We start from the raw sequence: 26049 nt of genomic DNA on the forward strand, positions 1-26049 counted from the left end.
TGCTGATGATGCAAAGTTGGGCAGAGCAATTGTGAGTGCATAGGATGTCAAAATTTTACAGGATGATTTGGATAGTTTGGAGGACTGGGCTAGGAAAAATGGATGTCAATTTAATGTGGCAAAGTGTAAGGTTATGCACTTTGGGGTGAAAAGAATAGCAGCAGTATATCGCATTGGTGGAATCGTACTTAAGGAGATTGATGAGGCCAGGGATTTGGGAGTGTTGGTGGATAGGGAGTTGATGTTTAGGGGGCACATTGCAAAAGTGACTAAAACAGCTCACCAAATCACTTGGCTTCTGAAAAATACTTTAACATGCAGAGACAAACAAGTTGTTGTTCCTCTGTATCGAGCCTTGATAAGATCAAGGCTCGATACAGAGGATACCCCATCTGGACTTCTGTGCCCAGTTATGGGCACCAGGGTTTCTTCGTGATGGGGAGGAAGTGGAGAGGGTCCAGAGACGAGTGACCAAGATGATAGCAGGTCTGTGGAATGAACCTTATGACAACAGGTTGAAGATTTGTGGGTTGCAGAAATTGGACGATAGCGAAGGAGGGGTGATATGATTGAGACATTCAAATTACTGAAGGGTTTTTATAAGATTGATCCAGAAGATATTTTTGAAAATATGACTGGTGGTGAAAGGACTAGGGGCCATGCATGGAAGCTGGGCAAGAGCATGGTTGACAAGGGTGTTAGAGCTAGGTTTTTTACTTGGAGAGTGGTGAATGATTGGAATAATCCCTCAGAGTCTGTTGTGGGTGCTACGACCCTGAATGAGTTCAAGGTAAGGTATGATAGATACTGTGTGAATGTTGAATAGTTGTTCTTGACATGATGTTAGGGCCTCCCTCGATGAGTCTGTCGACTCCTTGGAGTTTCCCTGAACAATAATAATAATAATATTGTCTATTATAGCACCTAGGTAAGATAAATATAAGCTTCTCAGCTCCATAGTTTAATATTTTATAATGCACTCACTACTTATGAAAATTGATCTTTCTGATATAGCTTAGTTACAGCACTTAATGAGCTTTTGTCTTCATTTCCATTCATAATTTTTTTTAACTTGGTCAATTTGAAGCCTGGTGTTTGAGGCTAGTGAAACTTAATCAATGCATTACTAAAAGATGAATACACAGGTTGTGGATGGAGTTCACGTTGTTTAAATAGTGCAGTCTAGGCAAGTCTTGTTCCTGTAAGCTTGCCTGGTAAATTTTTGAAACTTCATTTTCTTTCTACATTTGATTATAACATATACATGGATCCATAACATCCTCCAGTTGGATATAATAAAACCCTCATTTAATTTCACAAGTAAACATCATATTTAAAAAACAATATAGCATAAAAATCATAAGTTAACAAAATATTGCACTTATTTCTTAGAATAACAAAAGTATTAATGAACTTATTTCAAATTGTGAAATAGAGAATAATTATGGATTCAAAATCAAAATGAATTCTCGATAAATTATACATTACAATAAATTTTTCAGCATTTTTTGAAGAAGCATAAGTCTGCTTTCTTTATAAATATTTCTGACTAAGCTGGTAGCCAGAGCTGAAAGAAATTTTCTGAGAAATTTTACTGCAGAATAAGTTTACACATTAGCTTTGAATACATCATTTATTATGATGTATGTAACAGGAATTTTTCTGCTTTGGCCAGCTGAATACTTAATCTTTCCACTGATTTGGCCAAATATCTGAAAAACACGGTAAATCAGTAATACCAAAGCAAAACTGAATATTTGCCACATCCTTAATGGTAACACTATAATTAGAACCAGCAGATTGTGCTAGTCAATTGAGAAAAAATTTTCTATATGTTAAGAAACTGTACTCTGACTTAAAACCAATATAATTAGATGCACTAAACACAAATTATGTAATCATTATATTAAAACAAATGCAGAAAATATATAAGTTCAGCAGATATATATTATGATATTATGGTTGTATCATTCACAAGCTATCGCTGATAATTTTTTTCCTTTGTTATTACAATTCACGAAAGGTGTTTTTATGGTTTTTCCCAATCATGAGTCTATAGTGTATTAGTACCATGAGTGCTGTTTTTCTCCCTATTTTTTAATTAATTTTTATAATTTTTTCTGTATTTTTAATAGTCAGAAACTGCTCTAGAGGCCAAACATGGAACTTTTTCCAAGCCACTTCAGACCCTTAATAAGCATTATTAGGGCAGTGCGCTCACACCAGACAATGAAATTTATCTCCCACCTAAAAACAATCACAAACATCCATGCCTACAACAGGACTGAACCCATGACCTGTTGGTCGGAAGGCAAATTTGCTAACCACTCAACCAAATAGCCAGGCAATTACATACATAATTTACTAGTTCAGTTCAGTATTAGAGCTTAATGCCAGAGAAACAAGTACAGCATACTTCATTTGAGATCAAGAGCATTTATGAATATTAACGATGAGCCAGAGGTCCTTGATCACTTTTATAAAAAAAAAGACATTACCTTACACTATACTGTGAAGCTTCCTCTACCACTATAGCATGCAGGATATGAAAACTGCAGGGTGAAATAGGATAAAAATCTAAAAATGTCAACACTACAGAATTATCTATATTGGTTGGTTCTTGCAAACATAATCAGTCATCCAAGTGTGACAAATTTGAAAATTCTGAATGCATTTCAAAAGCCTTCACCATTCAAGAACAGCACATGGGTATGCACGAAACTGGAAGTGTTTGTAATTGGGAAAGAAGCAGCCAGCATGACACAAGCGAAGTAGTCAAATCCAAATGTATGGGATGTTGACTTTGTATGGAAAACATACACAGTGTACCTGTCAAGTAATAAGATTGATTTTTTACAGGACAGCCCTTTGAATAAAAGTAACAAACGTGTGTGTTATAGTTTTGACTGCTAGAGCATGTTGTAATTGCAGGTGCAACTTTTGAGTCGGCTGATGCAGTAGTTTTCATGTTGCAACTGCTGAACTAAGAGGGTGTGAGTGGAGCATGTCAGAAGTTGCATCATGGAGCAAAGAGCTGTGATAAAATCTGCTACAGAAGTTCCAATGATTTTCTATGTTAAAGGGAGACCCTGGAAGATGAATCATGCTGTGGATGGCCAGTTTCTTCATGGACAAATGAAAATGTGGTGAAAGCTAGGCAAACTGTTCCCCTTGACAAGCAAATAACACACTAGGCTACTCACTGTACAGCTTGGTGTCAGTAAAGAAACGGCCAGATTAATCTTAGAGATTTCCATAAGAAGATTTGTTTGAGGTTTGTGCAGCACACGCTGACACATGAACAGAGAGAGAACAAAGGGTTGCATGTTGTCAAAATTTCATCCATGCAGTTGATCAAGATCACAATGTGTTACAAGAACTGTCACCAGTAATGAAAGTTGGTGTTTTCAGTTTGATCCGAAAACAAAAATGCCAGAGCAAGGAATGTCTTCTCCCTGGCAGAAAAAAAGTCAGGTTGCAAAAACCACGTGTCAAAACAATGATCATTATTTTTTTCAATGCTGCTGGAATTATCTACTGCAAATTTGTCCCTGAGGGCACAACAGTAAATGGCCAGTATTATTTAGGGGTATTATTTAACTGGGGTATTTATTAGGGGCATTATTATTTAATTCAACAATACCATAACTATAGAAAATTTTGTTTATAGGTAAGGCAACATTTCACATTCCTGGGAAAGTGAACTGACACAGTGAGAATTTGGGTTTCTCAATATTATATAAATGTTCTGAACAGCTCCTAGACAAATGTGTAGTGGTTAGATCACGACTGAACATTAACCTGCAAAAACTGGTTTGTGAAGGATATGCATATTCATGTTTACCCTTCAGTATTCTAGTTAAACAATAACCTTTACCATTATTCTAATAATAGTTCAGATTTTAATCCTGGGCAGAAGATGGGTAGGGAAAGCACAGTCTCAATGCACCTCATAAGTATCTGACATATATTGACACTGACCAATTAAAACCAATTTAGTATATAAGTGATAGAGAAGATAAGTAATACATAATCTTTTTAACCTTTAATAGGCGACTCCTTTTTCACAGACTTGCTCCAATTTTAAACCTGGCAATGCCTCTATATGATCTGCACCGGCAATATGTTTTACTGTGTAGCCTTCATTCTGTCTTTACAGTTTTCCTAATTCAGAGGACCATGATAACTGCTTTGATTATATATCTCTGAAATTTGATTTCATACAGTTTAATTACACAAACTTTGACATTATCCTTCTTGGGGCTTGAATGTTCAAAACTTGAATTGGCTCCCTTTCTCTAATTTCACAGATCAAGACCCTCAATCCTCACCTTCTCGTGGTGCACCCTGTTGGGTATCTACTTGGATACTGAACGAACGAGGATGGGCTGGCAATTTGGGATTTAGCCGACCAAATTGTATTCTTATTGGTTAAACCAAAATAAAAAAAATGATGGTACAACATGACAAAATTTCATGCTGGCTGGGGCATCGCCCGGTTAAACAAGGCCCCCGATGTTTTCGCCAGGGAACCAGGGCGAACAGCGAAAAGTCAGCTACTGGAACAAATCTGAAAACACATCCCAACTCAACATCACCAGAGTTAAAGATCGGTACTATCAACATAAGAAGCCTGAATGGCAAAGAAACGGAGCTAGCTGAGGAATTAGATAAGTACCAGATCGACATAATAGGGGTGACTGAAACAAAAAAGACAAAAATTGGTGAGATCTTTCTGAGCAATAAATACAAAATGTTATATTCAGGCAATGACAATCAAGGAAAAGAAGGCGTAGACATAGTATTCAACAAAAAATACGAGGCTAATCTTCTTGAATGGCAGGCAGTCTCAAGTAGAGTAATGTGGGGAAATATGAGAATGGGGAACTGGACAATGAGACTAATTTGTGCCTATGGTCCCACTACTAAGGTAGAAGTGGAGGAATTTTTTGATGCTTTAGAAAAAGCAACTGACACAATGAAAAAGGAAAAGTTGGTCCTTGTTGGGGATCTAAATAGCAGAGAAAGGAAATGGAATTATTTGCTGTCAGTCATGATCTAAAATTCTTCATTTTTGACCCAGAATACCAGATAATACTCATCGTTCTCCAATGCCTGGACCTTTTCTTAACCAGCTCTCCCTACAAATATCTCATGTATCAAGTGATCAACTTCTCTTCATTCTTAATGATATTCTTAATGATATTCATCTGTCAATCACCTGCTCATCAAATCCAATAGTTTACATTCCAATCCATTTCTTCAAGCTTATGGCAATAGTCTTTCCATGTGGTATCCTGTCAAATGTCTTAGCAAAGTCCAACAGTATCATAGTGTATCCATTTCCTTTACCCCAACTCAGCTGCAACTTTATTATAAATTATGAGCAAATTGCTCACATGTGACCTCCCTTTAGTTCAACCCATGTTGTTCTTGCAAAGTATAGCTTCTTTGTCTGCCCATTTCTGTACTTCTTACTAACTTGTTCTAAAAGCGTCACAACTAAGCATTCCATAGATACCGATAGGTCAATAGTTAGACATCAGTATCTTCACCGCTCTTGTGCAATGGGATTTTCATGCATTCTTTCCATTCCTGCTGGATCTTTTCTGAGCCTAAGACTCATATTACACAAACACATCATGGACCCAGCCAATTCGGATGAACATTCCTTTAGCATTCCATACAGTGTCACTGCAGTTAAAGTAACTCTCTCAAAAAATTGCCCCCAAAATTTTTATGTAAGATCATTTCCTCTCCTACATTTAAAAAAAAAAAATAATAATAAATAAATAAAAATACACAGTATTTCATTAACAAATTTAAGAACATCACACTCAACAATGAAGATTTATTTTTCACAAACATCCTGATCCATGACATGATTCTTTTCTTAGAGAACAAAAATCTGCCCAAAATCATAGCACTCTTTGCTCATGTGCTTCACTCCAGTTATATCGTTTGGCAAAATAATATCTATCTACAAAAAGAAAGTATGGCCATGAGTTCCCTCCTCTCTATATCTAACTTTCATGCAGAAAACTTAAGAGTTCTAGACTCTACATTTAGCAAGTCTAAAGGCCAAAGTATGGCAGTATGGTTCAGATATGTTGACAATATATTCATCATTTGGCTCCACAGCTTCCAGACATTAAATACATTTCTACGCCACCTAAAAAAACAACATTCTTTTCAGAATATGTCCAATCCAGTTTCTCTTTCTTCTTTTTATCCTCTTTAACACTTCTTATTATTCCACTCTTTTTAAGACCTCTTCATTGGTTATTTTATCTGTCCAATTGATTTTTGTCATTTGATTTTTTCCATCCTTCTCGAAATCCACATCTCAAAGCTTTCCAAAATCTTATTTTCTTCTTTCCTCAATGTCCAAATTTCAGCTGCATACAGGGCAACACTCCAAGCATTTTATTAGTCTTTTCTTTAGGTTTCTGTCCATTTTACTTCTGAATAAATTCCATTTTTCATTAAAGGCATCTCTTCCAATTGCTATTCTTGCTTTTATGTCACTTTTACATCTTCCATCACTGCTAATCACACTTCCTAGATATTTAAATGTCTTTACGTGATTCAATTTTCCCCCATTTATTCTTACGATCATATGAGAATAAATGGGTTCGGTTACTGGATGGAAAGAATATCGACAGTGTATGGGAAGCATTTAAACAATACTTAAATGATGTGTTATCAGAATGTGTCCCGAGAGTTCTAAGAATAAATAGAATAGGAGTCAAATGGATGTGTAATCTTATTAAGCAAGAGATTCGTAAGAAAAGGACAATGTGGAAGGAATACCGTTTGCATAAGGATGATGTCTGTTATAAACGTTATAAGCAGCAGGATAGAATAGTCACAACTGTTGTACGGAAAGCAAAGTCTGATTATGAAAAGAAACTGGCTCTGCGTGCTAAAGACAACCCACAAGAATTCTATTGATATGTTGCAAGTAAAAGAAAGAATGAATATGAAAGAATAACTCTTCTAAATCCAGATGGTGTGAGGGTTACAGATGCAGAAGCGATTGTTCGGTTAATGAGTGACCATTTCGTTAAAAGCTATCAACCTGGTGAACGCAACATTGAGCTCACTGTTACCTCTTCACTAGATGAAGAAATGCAGGTATGTGAGGCAAAGGTATTACAGCTGTTGCACAAATTGAATAAGAATTCAGCAATACGGACTGATGGAACATCAGCACATGTGCTAAAAGAGTGTTCAGCTGAACTGGCCATTCCTTTGGCCACAATGTTTAATATGAGTCTCAGAACAGGGAAGATTCCGTAGGAATGGAAGGAATGTATAATTCCATTGCACAAGGGTGTTGCAAAGACCGATGTATCCAACTATTGAATAATTAGTATCTCAAAAGTAGTGGTGGTGAAGATTTTGGAAAAATTGGTTAGAGTCCACATTCCGAAATGAGTTGACAGTGAATCTCTACTTTGCAATGAACAACATGGGTTTACTGAGGGAAGGTCATGTTTTAGCAACTTGCTCACTTTCTATAACAATGTTATAGAATGTGAGCAAGTTGCTAAAACATGACCTTCCCTCAGTAAACCCATGTTGAACTAGACAAGGGGAATGGATACACCATGATACTTTTGGATTTTGCTAAGGCTTTTGACAGAATACAGCATTGCAGACTGCTGCATAAATTGGAGAAAATGGGTTTGGGTTATACAATATTAGCATGGATAAGAGGATGGCTGGCTGACAGATATCAAAAATTGGTATACGGGGAATCTGAGTCTGCAAGGTTTAAGGTAACAAGTGGTGTACCACAAGGATCAGTGCTTGGTCCATTGTTATTCAATCTGCATTTTAATGTTATTGGGAAGGATTTGACAGGCAACATACAGTTATTTGCCAATGATGCAAAGATAGGTAGGGTAATCAGAAATGCTACTGATATGCAGTCTTTGCAGAATGATTTGAATAGGCTGGAATTGTGGGCATGGGAAAATGGGTGTCAGTTCAATGTCAGTAAATGTAAAGTCATTCACTTTGGCATGATTAGATATTCAATGTTGTAGTATATTGGTGGGATTAGGCTAGAAGAAACTGATGAGGCTAAGGATCTTGGAGTGTTAATAGATAGAAAGTTGAAGTTTAGGGGCCATGTGGCAAAGATTGCAAATACAATTCGAAAGATAATAGCAATACTGAAACAAACGTTCACATGTAAAGATAAGGATGTTATTTTGCCTCTTTACAAGGCCCTGATAAGACCTCACTTGGACTAATGTGCGCAGGTCTGATCTCCTGGTTTCCATTGCGATTCTAATATATTGGAGAGGGTACAAAGGAGAGTGTGTTAAAAATGAAATCAGGATTGTGGAATACTGATTATGAAGACAGATTGAGAATTTGTAGACTGCAGACACTAGCAAACAGTAGAAAGAGAGATGATATGATTGAGAATTTGTAGACTGCAGACACTAGCAAACAGGAGAAAGAGGGATGATATTTTCATGCTGAATAGTGTAGAGAATGAGTCCATGAGTGTGAACTTGAATGAAGTTAATAGTGGTAAAATATATGGTGATTCTATGATTAAGGGTATGGAGAGTGGTATGCATGAGGAGTGCTTGGCTGATGGTACAATAGAAAGAGTGGCTTTAGCAATAAAGAGAGGGCATGAAACAGACAAGATGATAGTTATGGTGGGTACGAATGACCTGAGAGGTAGTATAAATCGGGTAGGAAAAGATTTAAGAACATTATTAGATATTGTGAAGAGGAAAAGTGTCAATGGGAGAATAGTGTGTGTGCTGCCTCGTTTTGACAATTACGAGTTAAGTAGACGAGCAATGTTAATGAATGATATGATTGCAAGAATGTGCAGAAAAAGAGGTCTGGAGTTTGTTGATGTTTGGAGTGTGTTTGAAGGAAAAAGGCAGTTGTATGCTAGAGATGGACTGCATCTTAACATGGAAGGACATAAGAGATTGAAGAAGTTATTGTTTTCTGAACAGGTTGAAGTTATTGGGCAGGGAAACTAATATTGAAAAGGTTGAGTGTAAGAGAGAGAAACTTTAGCACTGATTGTGTATTTATTGATCCTTATAGGCAGAATAAATTGCAGAAGAGAGGGGAAAAAAATCGGCATAGGACTACGGTAGTTAGTGACTTATATATCAGTTCTAAAGCCGGTACAAGATCTAGAGGGAATCTGCAATTTTTGTATACCAATGCTAGAAGCATTAGAAATAAGAGAGAAGAATTTTTGGCATTAGTCAGTGAAATCTCACCAAAAGTTGTAGGCATTAGTGAAATTTGGCTGTCAGCAGAAGATGTGGTCACTGGAATTGAATGTGATGGGTACAGTATTTTCAGGGAGGATAGAGAAGATAGAACAGGAGGAGGAGTACTGTTGATGATAGCTGATGTGTTGCAGCCAAAGAAAGTAGTATATCATGATGATAGACATGTGAATGAGAGTTCATTGGAGGCAGTCTGGTGCGAAATAGTGACCAACGCAACCAAATATACAGTTGGATGCTGCTATAGGCCAGGGAGTACAGGGGGAGATATTGAATTCATGCATCAGCAACTTAGTGCAATGAGTGATTATTATGGGGGATTTTAATTATGGTGATATCAATTGGAAGGAGGAAATATCACGTAGCAAAAAGGAAATGGAGTTCATACATCTTCTACGAGATAATTACTTGAAACAGCACGTAACTGAAGGGACACGTGGTGTGAGAGTGTTGGACCTGGTTATTGGTTCAGAGGTTATATGCATAAGTAAGGTGACCTCGTTACCTCCAGTTGGTGAAAGCGATCATGTGGTATTGACTTGGGAGGTTGCAAAATCTGTGGATTTTTCTATTAAGAAGGGGTATGTACGAAACTACAGGTTAGGCAATTATAACGAGCTTCGGAGTGAGCTTGCAGCCATCCCATGGCAGAACATATTGCAAGGGAAAGATGTTAGCAGTGCTTGGGATAAAATCAGCGGGTATCTGAGGAAAGCAATATCAGATTGTGTCCCCATGGTCAGGAGGTCAAACAAGGCAGGCATTAGATGGATGAGCAGTAGTATCAAGCTTGAACTACAAAAAAAGAAAATGTTATGGAGAATTTACAAGGAGAAGGGCGATCAGGACACCCATGAGCAGTACAAGGCTCAAGCTAGGAAGGTTACCAGCATAGTAAGAAAAGCTAAATCAGATTATGAGAAGACCTTAGCCAAAGAGATCAAGGGTAATCCCAAAGAGTTCTTCCGCTATGTGGCAAGTAAGAGGAAGAATGACTTCGGAAGGATAACCTTAGTGGGTGCTGATGGTATTGAGGTGACAAAATCAGATGTAATAGTCGAGTTACTGAGTGATCACTTCTCAAAAGTCTATCACCCAAGTGAGGATATCTCTATACCTATAGCAATACCTAATGTGAGAATTGAAGCTAAAGAATCAGAGGTATTAAATATATTGCGAAACTTAAATGCAAACACTGCGGTTGGCTTAGATGGAATATCAGCTCGGGTGTTGCGTGAATGTGCAAATGAATTGTCAACCCCTCTTACCTGGATATTTAATTTAAGTTTGAACTCTGGTATGGTCCCTAGGGAGTGGAAGTTAGGCAAAGTGGTTCCTTTGCATAACGGTGGCTCTAAAACTGCAGTATTGAATTACAGACCAATCACCATCTCAGGAGTAGTGGTAAAAGTATTGGAAAAGTTGGTTAAAGACAAAATTCAAGAATGGGTGGATCAGGATATGATACTCTATAGAGGCCAACATGGTTTTGTTAAAGGTAGATCCTGCCTTAGCAATCTATTAACTCTCCATAATAGAATAACATCTGAGTTGGACAAAGGAACTGGCTACACAGTGGTACTTCTGGATTTTGCTAAGGCTTTTGACAGGATATCCCATAGAACACTGTTACGCAAATTGGAGCAGATGGGAATGGATATTAAATTGGTGATATGGATAGGAGAATGGCTCAGGGAGAGATACCATAAGGTGGTGTATGGAGGAGCCGAGTCCAGAATGAGGCAGGTGACCAGTGGTGTGCCTCAGGGCTCTGTGCTTGGGCCAATGTTGTTTAATTTGTATATAAATGATATAGGAAACGGCTTAAAGGGAGATATTCAGTTGTTTGCTGATGATGCAAAGTTGTGTAGTGCAATAAAAAATCAAGCTGATGTTGAAAGTTTGCAGGAGGATTTAAATAAGCTGGTAAAATGGGCAAAAGAAAATGGATGTCAGTTCAATGTGGAAAAGTGTAAAGTCTTGCATTTTGGGATTAAACGATTACCAGCTGTGTACTACATAAATGGAAAGGTACTCCAAGAGATTGATGAGGCTAGGGACTTAGGGGTATTGGTAGATAAGGAGATGAAGTTCAGAGGACACATTGCTAAGGTGTCCAAGATTGCACATAGGATTACTTGGTTGTTGAGGAACACACTGACATCCAGAGATAAAGAGGTTATTATTCCCCTTTATAAAGCATTGATACTTCCACATTTGGATTACTGTGCTCAGGTCTGGTCACCTGGATTCCTTGGAGATGAGGAGGCTGTGGAGAGGGTTCAGAGAAGAGTGACCAAGTTGGTGAGTGATATAAAAAATGCTCCCTACATTGATAGATTGAGAGCTTGTGGATTGCAGAGATTGGTTGATAGGCGAAGAAGAGGGGATATGATAGAAACATTCAAATTACTAAAAGGTTTTTATAGGATTGATGCAGGGGAAATGTTTCAGCTGTGTGATAGTGATGGAAGAACAAGAGGTCATCTCTGGAAATTAAAGAAGAGTGTGGTTAACAAAGGTGTCAGAACAAGGTTTTTTGCCTGGAGGGTGGTGAATGAGTGGAATTCATTGCCTGACTTTGTTGTGAACTCTTCATCTGTAAATGAATTCAAGAAGAGATATGACAGATATTGTTTTGCTAGTTCGGGTCTCCCGCGATGAGTCTACTGACTCCATGGAGATACCCGTAATAATAATAATAATAATATGATTGAGACTTTCAAACTGCTGAAACGGTCATACAGTATTTCAATTTATGGAGGGTGGGGAAAAGGACGAGAGGGCATCCTTAGAAGCTGAGAATGAAGGCCGCAAAAAAAAAAAGGGTGTGAGGGCTAGATTTTTCTCTCAGAGGATGGTGCGTGATTGGAATGAATTCAAGAATAAGTATGATAGCTGATGTGTGTAGTATGTGGCCTCCCTCGATGAGTCTCTTACTCACTGGAAGTCTGTCTTAATAATAATAATAATATTTGCCTCTTTCCTTGCTATTTTCATTACCTTTGTTTTTCTTATGTTAATTTTTATTCCATAATTGATACAGGATTCCAGTAATCTGTTCAACAGATGTAGTCCTGTTACAGTATTTGTTTCGCTATCCAATACAATAACTAGGAGTCATCAAAATCCTCATAGAGCCCCAACAATTTGCTCTGATGAGCGAGCACTGAATGAGTATGAAATCATAAGCCAGTCAAGCTTTTATAAAGAACAACTACAACAACAAACAAACAAAGATTGTTCACAAGATCTTTCACAATAATTCCATAACCACTTCACATAATAGGAGTATATATCACGAAAAAATCAGAACACTGTATAAATCTGTTTAGCTTTCTGACAGATTGCATTTTGAGATGTAGTATCACCTGCCATTTCTCTTTCTTTGATCCAAATTAGTAACAGATTTTCCATTTGCTCAAAAAGAAGCCCTCTGACATTCAACCTTGAAGTTCCCTTAGTAACCTTGGCTACCATAAGTTCTTCTTTCTTAGCCAAAATGATTGATATTGTAGAATGACTGGTTTCATATATTAGAGCTAGCTGCATAACTTTTACACCTTCATGATGTTTTGCTATTATTTCTTTCTTCTGTTCAATAGAGAAAATTTTTCTGTTTTTTTTCCCCTCACTAGCTTTCTTTTTGGGACCCATTTTGTCACACGGTAAAAAAATTCACTCTATAAAAAAAAAGATGCGCAAAATACGGTATTATTACAAATTGTACAACATTAAGACAAGGGATACAAAGAACATATCGTCACCTGAAAATAAAAGTAAAAGTTCAAAAAAAAAAAAAAAACTTTTTGAAATAAAAGTTAATTAACAGTTAAATTCAAAACCTGCAATATTTGACTTAGTGCATTTTGCTTGTAAGGTGATGATATTAGATATAGCACTTACCGTAACATACAGCTTATAGATACAACGATTATTATACAGATGAGATTTGATTTTGCCTTTTGATGGCGAACGAACAGTGACATGCACCCGCTGATTTATTGTCTATATGAACCAACACATAAAAAATAAATGCTTAAATACTCATTTTCATCATAAAACGCATTTATAACCACAAATTTTAAAATAAAGCACAATACACTAGAAGAAAAGAAACAATAAACGGAAAACGTAAACAGCTGGCTATGATGGGTCAAACATATCTGAGTTTCACAGCTATGCAGCTGGCTGTTCTCTATTCGACAATGTCTTCCCATGCATGACTGAGTGTGATTGGAAAATTCCGTTTTTTTAGATCGGATAGAGGTTCACATAATCAAGAATCGTTAACCAAAGCCTGTGTCGTTAACCAAGAGATTTTTTTCTTACAGCCACTCGTTGTTAACAAAGTACATTGTTATCTGAGGCCGTTGTTAACCAAGGCACCACTGTAGGTACATATTATTTATATACTTTTTGATGCTTCCACTGTCAATTTTTTTAATGTTATGAGAGACTTGAATTCATATCAGAATCTTAATAAATAAATAAAAGAGAATACACCCACACTCTACAAAAATGTATGCTTGACAAATTTACTTTTTGGCACTCTAAATAAATATATCTTTTACAATTAGCAGTTTAATAAGAAGCACACATTTTCAGCAGACAAAGATCACACTAAAAACAGAACACTATTTATCCTAGATGAGTCTGACTCCATGGGGTCTTGGGTGATAATAATAATAATTTGCTTATAACATGAAAAGCGTAAACAAAACAAAAAATATTTCACATTTGTCTTTGTGCTCATAAACTGATTGCAATATAGTTTAGATGAAACATTTATAATAGGGGAATGGAAACTAAAAACAAATCTTGTTAAAAAAAGTGAAGAATTGCAATTATCAATTTGTCCTTGATTTTTACCAGAATGGTTATGATCTAACAGCATTAAATATGAACCTCTTAATATCAAAGAATAGGGTCAGAATCCCAAACAATCTGAAAAATACACTGGACTTATGTCAGGAACAGTAATTATTAAATTACTATAAAAATTAATAACTAGGGATCTGTTCTTTCAATTTACTCAAAAATTTTCTTCTTCTAAACTGGATAAGTGATTTTCTTTGAAGTAATTTTCTACATTCTTTAGTTTTTGTTTATTCAATTATACATAGTACAAAATAACTACAAAAATCTTATAATTTTTCTAAAACCCACAAAACACCAATAATTTCAAAGCCTTTGCACAAAAATATAAAGATAATAGAAGCCATTAGGACATTATACTCATGTGTGGAAAGTGATAGACAAACTAATTTGTCTATCACTTTTATGCTTTTTCTAATTATCTTTTAAAAATTTTCTAATCAGTTTATATTTAGTGACTTAACTTACCCTTCTCCAGTAAATCTTTTTATAACTAATTTGAAATCAACAGAATTCAAACTTGGAGGTTTCCACTTCAGTACAGAAGGAGAGCTTCCACTTGTATAACGCTGTCATAAAAAAAAAAGAAAAAAAATTTAACATTCAGTTCAATAAGTACATTCTTCCTTTCTTAGTATCTGGTGTAAAAATATATTCTTTGGTTATTTTAATAATGATTTTTATCAATTAATTAAATCTTATAATTAATTCTTGTATGGCTTTGTCTTTGAAAAATCTGCTAATTTTGTTATTTACTTATATGTTATGTTTTGACCCTTGTCTAATCTTAATCCTTGGTAGTACTTCAAACTTATGGCCGCTACTAATATATTGCTCGAGTGTGCGAAACTCTGATAACAAAGACAGTGCCTCGGGCTAGAGTCAAATTCTTTGTTAGATTACTAGTGCTCAATCTGATTAAAAATTTTGGAAATTTATTTGTTTAAGCTGCACCACCAAAATTTACAGGATAAGAGAATTTTCTGAATCCAAGATTAAATCACTCAGTATAGCACACAAATCCTTAATTCTCTATCTTATTTCTATACTATAATCATATATGTTTCTCACTTTGTAGTCGTGACTATATCCAAATACATATGCATAGGTTCTGTTTATGAGCAGTGCATTGAATTTAGTGATCAGGCAAGTTATTTGTTTGACATGAAAATAATTTATTCATTACTAAGAAAAAGAGATATACAATTATCATTCAATAAATCAACTGAGTCAAGCATATAGGTTCTATTAAGCAATTCGACATAATATATACATTCCTGTCCCTTAACCAATCTTAAACTTTTTCAGGGATCACGTGCCTCGAAACTTATCCCTTAAAACTTAGCTTATTTTAGATTATCATCACATAAAACTCAGGTTCAGGAATTATCTATGAACATCAGATTCTAGAATTACACTCTATAACTTAGCTATGTTCTCTAGCAGAGAATAATAGATCTCATCTAGTGGTATAGTTCCTAAAGTCCTGCATTACTACATAAAGTACAATTCCAGATAAATTTCATTCACCGTCACAAAAAGTTTTACTAATTTTTCTTCCTACTAGACATACGGAAAGTTCTTACTTGGTAGTGAAGTCAGGATCTCTCTAGCTTTTACTCTCAAACATCTTTTGAGTGGCTCATAATTTTACAGTTTCTTCCTAGACGAGTTTCCTCTGCTGCTATGTTCCTCTGGCCTTTGCTTCTTGTATGTAGGTCTGGGAACACAGTCACAATTCATTGCCTATGATCCTTGCAAAGCTCAGCTGCTGTTGTCCGACCTCGTATTTCCGCATATTATCCTCAGGTTATGTTGATTTCATTGCCATCCGGAGTCCTAAATCTCACGTCGGAATTCTACTCAACCACATAACTGCACTCGGACACTCCACTCCCGACCGTAATGGAACTTCAACTCTCCGGAATCCACAGGAAAAAAGCCCTCTTTCAGAATCCTCAACTTCTATATATACGGCTCCAATGACCTTCCCGCAATTACGTCATCAATCACTCTGCACCCGATACCGTTGCTTGTTGTTGCATTTCGACAGGAAACTTCTACACAACGTTGACCTTGTGTTTGTTTTAGCCTCAGGTCACGAATTAATCCTCTTATTTTGTCTGGAATTTAGCTTGACCTTGGTATACTTATGCACAATTCACCACATATACAATTTATATTTTTCTCATACAAAACACTTGATAATGACAATATTCAAAATTTAAAGGAAAAGACATTAACGTTATTTCATTTACACTCAATTTCTCTTATTAACAGACAAGTATTTTAGCAGGATTTTTGATACTTGTTAAATCTGAACAATAGGTATTATATTACTAAAATTCCTTCTATTCAGATTTAACACTGGTGATTTATATTATAAGAATGCAGGATCCAATTACTCTTTTTGATTAATAAACTACCATAAAACAAACAAGAAAGATGTAGAAAGTTTTTCTGCTTGGCTACAATGTAAATTATTCTTTCAAAGAAATTATATTCTTGTTTAATCCTTTATCGAAGTGTATGCAAACATTCTACCCCTATCTCTGATCCAGAGTATTTTAATAATAAAGTAATATACCTCTTTACTACATGTATATGAGAAATATATGACTTCTGCATTAATTAACCTTGATATCTTCCTGGGTTTGTTTGGTTCCCACTAATGAGACCTCAATAAAGGGCAAAACAATCAATTTGGGTAGTGATCCTAGCTTAATGCACAGCATTATACATGTAGAGAAGAAAATGTGTGCTTTGCATTGGAGAATACTAAGACAACTCATTGAAAGTCATCGGCTTCTCTCTCTCTCTCTCTATATATATATATACACACACACACACACAAGTAGTCTAGTTGTGAAAAGTTCATGCACACAACTGTGTTTTTTTACAATAAAAATTGATTAATTTACCAACCAGTAAATTGTGACATGTTATGGCTGAATGTTGCATCATATATCAGTATGTTCAGGAAAGAAATCTTAGCTCAAATCCTCATTTTGCTTATTAGGTCTTTCTTTCATCTTCTTCTTTGCTTTTAACTATGAAATTTAGTTTTCATCCTGGAAATGGATAAACCAGCCCACTACAGCTTATTAAAATCAAGTTAGATGTTAATGGCCCCCTCAATATCCTCAGCAGTAAATATTTATGACTGTGTGCACGTGATAATTTTATAGTAAAATTATATGTGATAATTTTATAGTAAAATGCTTATTAAGGGTCTGATGCTGTTTATACATGCTTCTAAAAACTAGTTTTACTGTATGAAATTGATGAAGCTAATGATTTGTGGGTGTTAATGGATAGGCAGTTGAAGTTTAGAAGGCATATTGCCAAAGTGAACAAAATAGCTCAATGGATTACTTGGTTACTGATGGACACCCCTGACAAGCAGAGATAAGCAGGTTATCATACCTCTTTATAGGGGCATGATATGACTCCATCTTGACTACTGTACACATATCTGGTCACCTGGGTTTCTCATGAGTGAGAAAGAGTAGGTGAGCACCTTATAAGGATAGGCTGAAGATTTCTGGGTTACAGAAATGGGTTGACAGGTGAAAAAAGGGTGATATGATTGAGACATACTAATTATTGAAGGGTTTTACAGGTTTAAAGCAGAGGAAATTTTACAGAACAGGTCTGGTGATGGAAGAACTAGAGGCCAACCTTGGAAATAGAATAAGAGTATGGTTAGCAAGGATGCAAGGACTGGATTTTTTGTTTGGAGAGTGGGGAATGAGTTCAATAGATATTGTGCAAATGTTGGATAGTGATTGGCATAATGTTTAGGGTCTCCCTTGATGAGTTTACAGACCCCATGAAGTTGCCAGCATAATAATAATTATCATCATCGACCTGTAAAATTTGTATCCAGTTTACTAAAACTTTTATTAGACAACTCTAGATTCATTACAGAAAAACAATGATATCTTTAGGCATACTGACATTATTTGAGATCTGACATATTTTCAAATGATATTTTAACATCATTTGATATACACACTAATGTTGACATCTCCAAAATACTCAACAGCATTCATGCCAAATGAATCCTCCCTGACATTCTATCCTTAATAAACTGAGTAATCTCCACTAATTTTTTTTTTAAACTTGAAAATGACTCTTGGACTCCTGATGGGCCAAAATATCAGCAGTCAACTTGCTGAGTTATTTCTGGCTCATCTGAAGTCAAATATATTATTGCTTTTCCTCCCTTCTGGTCTATTCTATGGCCACTATATGGATAATATATCCTGTACATGAAGGAAAAACAGCATGCTATCCTTATTAATTCTAATAACTTGATTAATATAACATTAACCAGATCAAAAACCTATAGGTTGAAATAAATATCTGAAAAATGAATTATTCCAGAATGGAATAATTCAGATTTTTGAGGATTTAATCCAGAGGAGTGATATTTTTTTCTACACTGGTATATTGTTCCAATTTGGAAACTCAGAAAATAATGCTCTGCCTGAAAACACACACACACACGTATTTTAAAAATCCATGACAAAACACGCACACTACTTATATTTTTTGCTACAAATAACACTTTTATTTCCCATTTATATTTCTATAAATTTAAATTATCAATATTCTTTTACCTTGTTAGTTGTAAAAATAAATAAACACACACAATATTTTTTTTCCCAGGTGGAGCATTATTTTCTGAGAGTGAAATTTTTTGTTCTGACCTGGAAATATATCTTCAGAGGAACAAGTAATCTGTTCCAATCCAGATAGATGGATAAAAAATTCATGATAACAAAAAATTTCTATCCAGGATTATTAATTTGTGGGATTAGGGAAAAAAACATTTCTTTCAAATTATTCCGAGAGGAACATTGGTTCAAAACCATTTCACCCTTGAAAAAAACTACATTAAAATATAGTTTTTTGATATAACATAAAATACAACATAAACCTACAAATACAGAAAATTCCTTGCATTATGAATCTTACTATCCCTACTCAATACAAAAATCTGTAACATTAGCATAGTTCACAAACACATTCAAGTTTCCTTAACTTCAAAGGATTTATTCATTTTGTGTGGGGTCCCCCAATCCTTTCCTTAACCATCCCTTAAGACAGGTTAAGTCCTCCTAATGAGGAATTAAGTATGTATTTTATGACTGTAGGTCCATCTGTGTTCATGAGCCAGTCTGCCTGTTCTGAAGGACGAAGAACCTGGGTTTCTAGGTGAAAAACCCTCTACCTCCATACAAAACTAGCTAACTAACCTTTAGTTGAAAGAAACCAGATAAAGGTTCCTCACACCATGGACAGGAATCAAATCCATGTCTTTCAAACCAAAGGGCTTCGTCCATACCGACTGAGCTATGAAGACTCACTTCAAAGGATTTAAACAGTGTTTTAAACTTCAGAGGATTTAAACAGTGAATTAATTCATCTAAAACAGTTCCTTAAAAATCAATCATAGAAACTAAATATACTAATGCCTTAGCAAAAATCTGAGCAGTCAGCCCTCAAAAACAAAGAAATCGCATCTTCAAAAAATACTAATGATGTTCTCTTCTTGTATACAATATTTATTAATCCTTAAAATACATGTTTATAAAACACAAACTATAAAATCTTCTTGACCAGCAACCAGAAATTATCAATTTTTTTTAGATTCACAACAATACAAACTGATCAAGATGTATTTGAATTTCCCAACATACTACACTATTTTTTGTGCCAGCCTAACTGTGATTCACTCTATTCATCATCAAATTCCTGACATGTACCCTCAAGGGTGTACAGAATATGAGAGTACTACATGAAAAACTTACATCATTACTAACTTCCTGTCTGCAATTTGCCAGGCCGGTAGGCTGAGTGGTTAGCGTATCCGCTCTCCAGTCGAAAGGCTGCGGGTTCGAATCCTGCTGTGGGCATTGATATTTGTGATTGTCTGTGAAAGTACTAGTGGTGGTAGATGGCGTTGGTGTTAGATGATGAAGGTTGGTGGAGTAGTGAGAAGAAGAGTTTGTAGAGTAGATGTCCTCCCTCAATGAGTCTTTGGACTCCCTGGGGGTGTGATGTAATAATAATAATTTTCCTCCACATCAGTCTGTTACCTGTCAAGACTCCAACATTATGAGATCTTATATTTCTATCTTCAAAGACTTTTTACTGTATTAATCTACCTATATCATGGTCTTCCTCTGGATCTTTTTCCTGCCAACCTGGCAGAGAATGCTTTGCTAATCTTTCCTCTTCGATTCTGTTTAAGTGACCATACCACCTTAGATTAGCTCTGCTAACACATTCCTGGATGCTTACAATGTCAAGTTCTTTCCTAATATCCTCACTTTTAATATGATACTGCCATTGATGCCATATTCATGCCCCTCTAATCTTTCTCAGGACTCTCATATCTGCAGTCTCTAGTCTTTGGTCAAGTGATTTATTTCCAACCCAGCTCTCAGATTCATAAGCTTAAACTGGTTTGAACACTGTCTTGTATACAGCTAATTTAGTGTTTTGACCAATTTCTCTTTATTCCATATAAATTTATTTAGTTGACTTCCTACCATACCAGCTCTCTTGATTCTGTTGTATATTTCCATATTTAATTTACCATCTTTATTAAAAATCGTGCCTAAGTAGCTGAAATGTTTTATTTGTTCTATAGGTTCTCCATTCACAATGCAGTTGATATTTTCAATGTCTTTGTCTCATAATGTACATCCTTGTCTGACATCAGATTTAACATTAAACCGTCTTCCTGTAATTCCTTCAATTCTAACTGCTGACTTACAACTCAAATAAAGACTAAGTATTGCTTGATATAATGCCTCATTGATACCATACAATTGTTGCATTTTGAATAGCTTCTCTCTTGGCACCTTGTCATATGCCTTTTCCATATCTCCAAAACTTAAATACAGATCTTTGTTATATTCCCATGGTTTCTCAACTATTTGTCGTAAAGTGAAATCTGATCCTGACAGCCTCTATTTGGCCTGAATCCAGCTTGTTCTTCACCAAGCTTTCCTTCCACAATATTTCTGAACTGTTTCTCAAGTAAACATAAATCTCAAGTTTCTCATAAATCTTACCAGGAACAATCAGTAGAGAAATACCTCTGTAATTCTCACATTCAGTTTTATTTCCCTTTTTATATATGGGTATAAAATATTTCATTTTCTTTACCTTTCATTTATCTGTTTATTTATCTACGTTCTTACTTGAACTTATTCTTGCCCTCCCTTTTTCTGCTGTTAGTTAGACCTCGTGTTGTAAGTCTATCACGTACAGTCCCTGAGCAATCGCACAATATCAATTAAGAAATTTATTTGATCTTAATGACTGTGCCACTTAATTGATCCTTTTAAGTTTGAAAGTCAGGGTGAGAAGATAATAAAAAATAAGTTAATATTTCTATACAATATTTTTATATGCAAGTCGTGGCTTGTAACTTTTCTCCAATCCCGCATGCTCGTTAATATTTTCGGGACAGTGCATTGGCTGAGGAATGAGAAACAGGTAATTACAAAATAAAAACATGTTTATTATCAAACTAAAAGATGTGATACAGAGCATATAAAAGTTGATTAAAGATTAACTTAATCAAGGGCACTTTAACACACAATATTACTTGATATCTGAGCAACAGAAACCATAGTGCTTTCACTATCAGAAAAACCTATTGTGCCTTGATATAAAGGTGTCTTCTATGACACAACTTGGCTTACAAACATGCATAAATATTCCAGGAGGGATTACATTAACTTTCTTCCAACACATCCAATACTTAATTGATACTAATTCAGATATTATCACAAGCAACTTATGAATTAGACATACTTAACAATACAAGTTCTTCCCTTATTCAAAATTCAATATAACCGCTAGTTAACAAGTAACCTCTCTCTCTCAATCCTTGATGATTTCAAGTTACAATCATATAACATATTACAAACAAAATAATGGATTACTTGCTAACAAACTCAAGAGAACACTGATTTATTCTGTATCACACATAGAGACTTTCGTCTGGTCAATCCTCGAGAGTTTTCCTTCATTGGACACACTGGGATTCTGCCGTAGCTACCAGGAGCATAGAGCAAGCTGCCGGTAGAGAAATATCTGGTATCGGCGGTGGGAAGAGTAATCATCCTGGAACTAGGGAAGGAGCCCCCGTAGACCTCGTAGGTTAAGAGCCAAGCAAGAGACCAAGGACCAAAAAGCGCAGAACCACGTGCTGCATTGCCTTTTATTCCATTTTCCTTCCTATGTTCTTAAGTAAGAGTATTCCCAGATTAGCCAGATGTAATGAAAGAATTGACATCATCGCTGGTCGCTTGCAGTTAAGATTTTGATGGTATTCTGCACTAATTCGGCTTAACTCCGATTAAACTTTTACAAACAAGTCTAAAGTGCAGGTGCATTCTAACAGTAATGTATTCTTTTATATTTCTACATCTTACTAAGGACATTTTTTTCTTATAATTTTAGACAAAAAAATTGGAAAATCCTTAGCGAAAATTCTCTTAAAAAAATAATTTCTCGCAAGATTTTACAAAGGCCACCCTTTCCTCTAAAAAAAAAATAAACTCAAAGGTTTATTTTATTTTATTTTTTTTTGATGTTGCATCTCCCGTTCTCTGGAGATGACCTTGACTAGTCCCTTACACTTTCAAATTTCAAACTTGGGTTGACACATACGACAAATTGCCATATAATTGGAGACATCATTTTTCATTCCTTTCCATGTGTACCTTTCACTAATCTGATGCCACGTTTCATCAAATTCCTTATGTCCGTTTGAATCATGGAACTTATAAATTATCCATGGAATCATGACTCTCGGAAGAAGAACCCTTTCTGCAAATTTTCCCAAGACTCTCTTCTTTGATAAGAGAAGTCATGATCAGAGAGGCTCAGAAGGAAGATCCTGAAGTGTTTTGAGGAATACTTGGTTCTTGGGAAGTTGATCACCTCTCTTAATCTTTTGATATATATATTCCTCAACTCAGGATCTCCCTTCTGAGCCTCTATAATACAGGGCTTATCCCAGGTTTAGTGATGAGGAGGTTTATATATGACTCTTCCTATAGTCTCAGCACTGCTTAGCTTGCCTATGATACTGTCTCCCCTTTTAACAGGGTGAGCCAGTGCAACACTGGAAATAGCATATGTTTCAGTAACTATTCCCCTTTTGAGACTTCTGTTTACTACGGGATTAATGGACGAGTCATTCGAGTCAAGTTGACACTTGTCTTTATCTTTCTTTCTTTGTTTATTCATAATATCTTTACCTCTATTTACTGGCTTGGTTCCTTTGTCAACCTTTGCTGCCTGAGACCTAGGATTACTGCCACCATTTTGTGCACCTTCAACTCCCATTAGGGAAATATTCCTTTTATGGAAACCACAGAAGTTGCACTTCTGCAGAATGTAAAATCCCAAAATAATTTGGATGCTTGGACGAGAGGATTTAGGAAGAATTAAGAATTCTTGGGAAACGTTCAAATCAAACTCAGGTAGCTTAATGCCTACTTTTATCTTTCTCTGAGTACATACTTCAATTTTTGAGATGCCTGTTAGCTTTCTCAGCTCTATCACATCATTTGTGATACAGGTACTTACTGTCTTGAAGAATGACCCGGATATAGCTGAGACGTGGGACCCAGTATCCAGTAGGATATTACAAGGTGTCCCTTCTACCAAGCCTTGAATGACTGTCAAAGAACTATCAGGTCTAATTTAATCTTTTTGTTTTATCTGGTAATTTTGAGAACTTTTCTTAGTAAGCATGACATCATTCGATTCATATCTCATTCCTCTAGGGGGCGAATTACTCCTCATAAAGCAGTTATCTGTCAAATGTCCTACCGTGTTACAGTTGTAACATTTAGGTGGCTTTCTTCTTCCTTTTTCTTCACTATCCCCCCCTTTCCTGACAAGGAAAGGGGGGGATAGTGAAGGTTGATGTAACCTCTCTATCTCAACCTCCACTCTCCCCCTAGAGGGGATAGTGGGATTTTTCTTTCAGTGTATCAAGAACCTTTTTAGAGTTACAGGTGGAATTACCTACATGTTTAATTGAGTGTACTTGTTTGTAGATAGAGGCATGAAGAATATCTCCAAGTCCCTCTTCTCTGTCTCTGACATGTGAAAACTTACATATGGAGCACAGCATTACAAGGTTGCAAGGCTTGGGCTTCAACAAAACAAGACATCAAAAAGTTGGAGGCATTTGAACTTTGGTGCTGGAGAAGGATGAGAATTAGTTGGTTAGAAAGAGAGACTAATAAAATGGTCCTAAACATGGTTCAAGAAGGGTGGTTATCACCGAGTCACATCATTAAGATAAGAAAATGCCTAACAGGATATCACCTGAAGCATGGAGGACTGGTTAAATAAATAATGGAGGTGATGATAGAAGCCAAGAAACAGGCCAAGACTCTCCTATATAAACAACTTAACAATAATAGGATACGATGCTATAACATACTGCTGCAACCAACCAATCTTCGGATTGAAGATTGGTTGGTTGCGGCATCCAAGGAAATTAAAAAAGGAACTGATATTGCAGAGAAGATATGAAAGAAGAAATGCATTCTTTCTTATGAAAAGTTGTGCACAAATTATTTTTTTGCTTTCAAAGAAATTCAGGTATGAGCTAATTAGATTTCTATGGCTACTCTTAAAAGTGGAAGACTGTGCCTCATACGATTGCAGTTTGTAAATTCTCATCAAATTCTGTGATCTTGAAGAGAAGTAAAATCTGATGTTAAGTTTGTGGGTCCTTTTCTCTTTAGGAGAGAAGTTTTATTTATAATCCAAAACAAATGTTTCACACACACTGCTATGGCAATATCATAAATTTACATTAACATTAATTGTTTATAAATAAAGATATTTTTGAATTTTCTTTCACTCTCACACAATCTCTTATTATAATAATAATATTACAGATTTGGATTCTGGATAGTGTTAACTAAAGTTAATGAATCACTCAAGCAAACTATTCTGGTATACGACAAGGAATAGACACACAAATGGTGCAGTCACTGAAAGGATAGATTATAATTGAACTTGAATTCTGCATAAGAAACAATGAGAAAAAACATTTTTATTTTATTTTATTTAATTTTAGGTATTCTTAGTCATGGCAGCTGATCAGTATGTGTGTGTTAGGGAATGATGAATTCTTTAAACATTGATTTTTTTTGCAGACTGCAGAAAAGATAAGAGAGAAATTGAAAATGGTCAAATGATCAGTTGATGCTTATATATAAAATCTAAGTTTCATGAAGAAGTAAAGACTTTTATGCACACTTCCAGAAGGCTCAGACAAGCCCAGATTTGTGAACCCTTTCCTTTAATATTACACAGTAATCAACATTCATTTCAGTAAAATTATGGACACTACAACCGTGTTAGGAATAATTACTTTAATTTCCTAGATGTTTTGAACTTCATATAAGGTCATCATCTGGAGAATACACATATATATGTTATGGACTAAATGATTAATACACATGTTATTTATAATGTCTGGCCATTATGAATAATAATAAACAAAATCGGGCACTATAATAAATTTCACTTTGTTTATCATGATTTATCACATTGACCAGTCAGTATGAATACTACCATTATCTGGTCGGGCAAAGTGATATTAATGATGCCTTTTGGGCAGTATTAGAAACAGTAGGGGTTGGGAGGAGAGGAGTGATCATCCAACAGATGCTAGCCAACCAGCACTCGCATGTATCGAATTTTCGCTGTATCGCTCATTAGTGTGCTTGTAAAAGAAGGCAAGGCAATTTGATAAAATATTACATTCGCACTGAAGAAATATTTCAGATATTGCATGATGCCCATATTGCTATTAGCCATGGCA

At 35.6% G+C, this 26049-nt stretch overlaps 1 protein-coding gene across 5 annotated transcripts in view; it reads right to left on the reverse strand.

Moving 5' to 3' along the window:
• Positions 1 to 26049, reverse strand: part of mRNA-cap (RNA guanylyltransferase and 5'-phosphatase mRNA capping enzyme) — a 450753-nt gene that overhangs the window by 59299 nt on the left and 365405 nt on the right. For all 5 annotated transcript variants that reach the window (XM_090411578.1, XM_090411577.1, XM_090411573.1 and 2 more), the window contains one exon: positions 14631 to 14731. In XM_090411578.1, the coding sequence (XP_090267704.1) occupies positions 14631 to 14731 (101 nt within the window). The remainder of the gene's footprint in view (positions 1 to 14630; positions 14732 to 26049) is intronic.

Source organism: Typopeltis vanoorti, chromosome 21, assembly GCF_054136105.1.
Source record: "Typopeltis vanoorti isolate ZY-2024b chromosome 21, IOZ_Tvanoo_1.0, whole genome shotgun sequence".
NCBI lineage: Eukaryota > Metazoa > Arthropoda > Arachnida > Uropygi > Thelyphonidae > Typopeltis > Typopeltis vanoorti.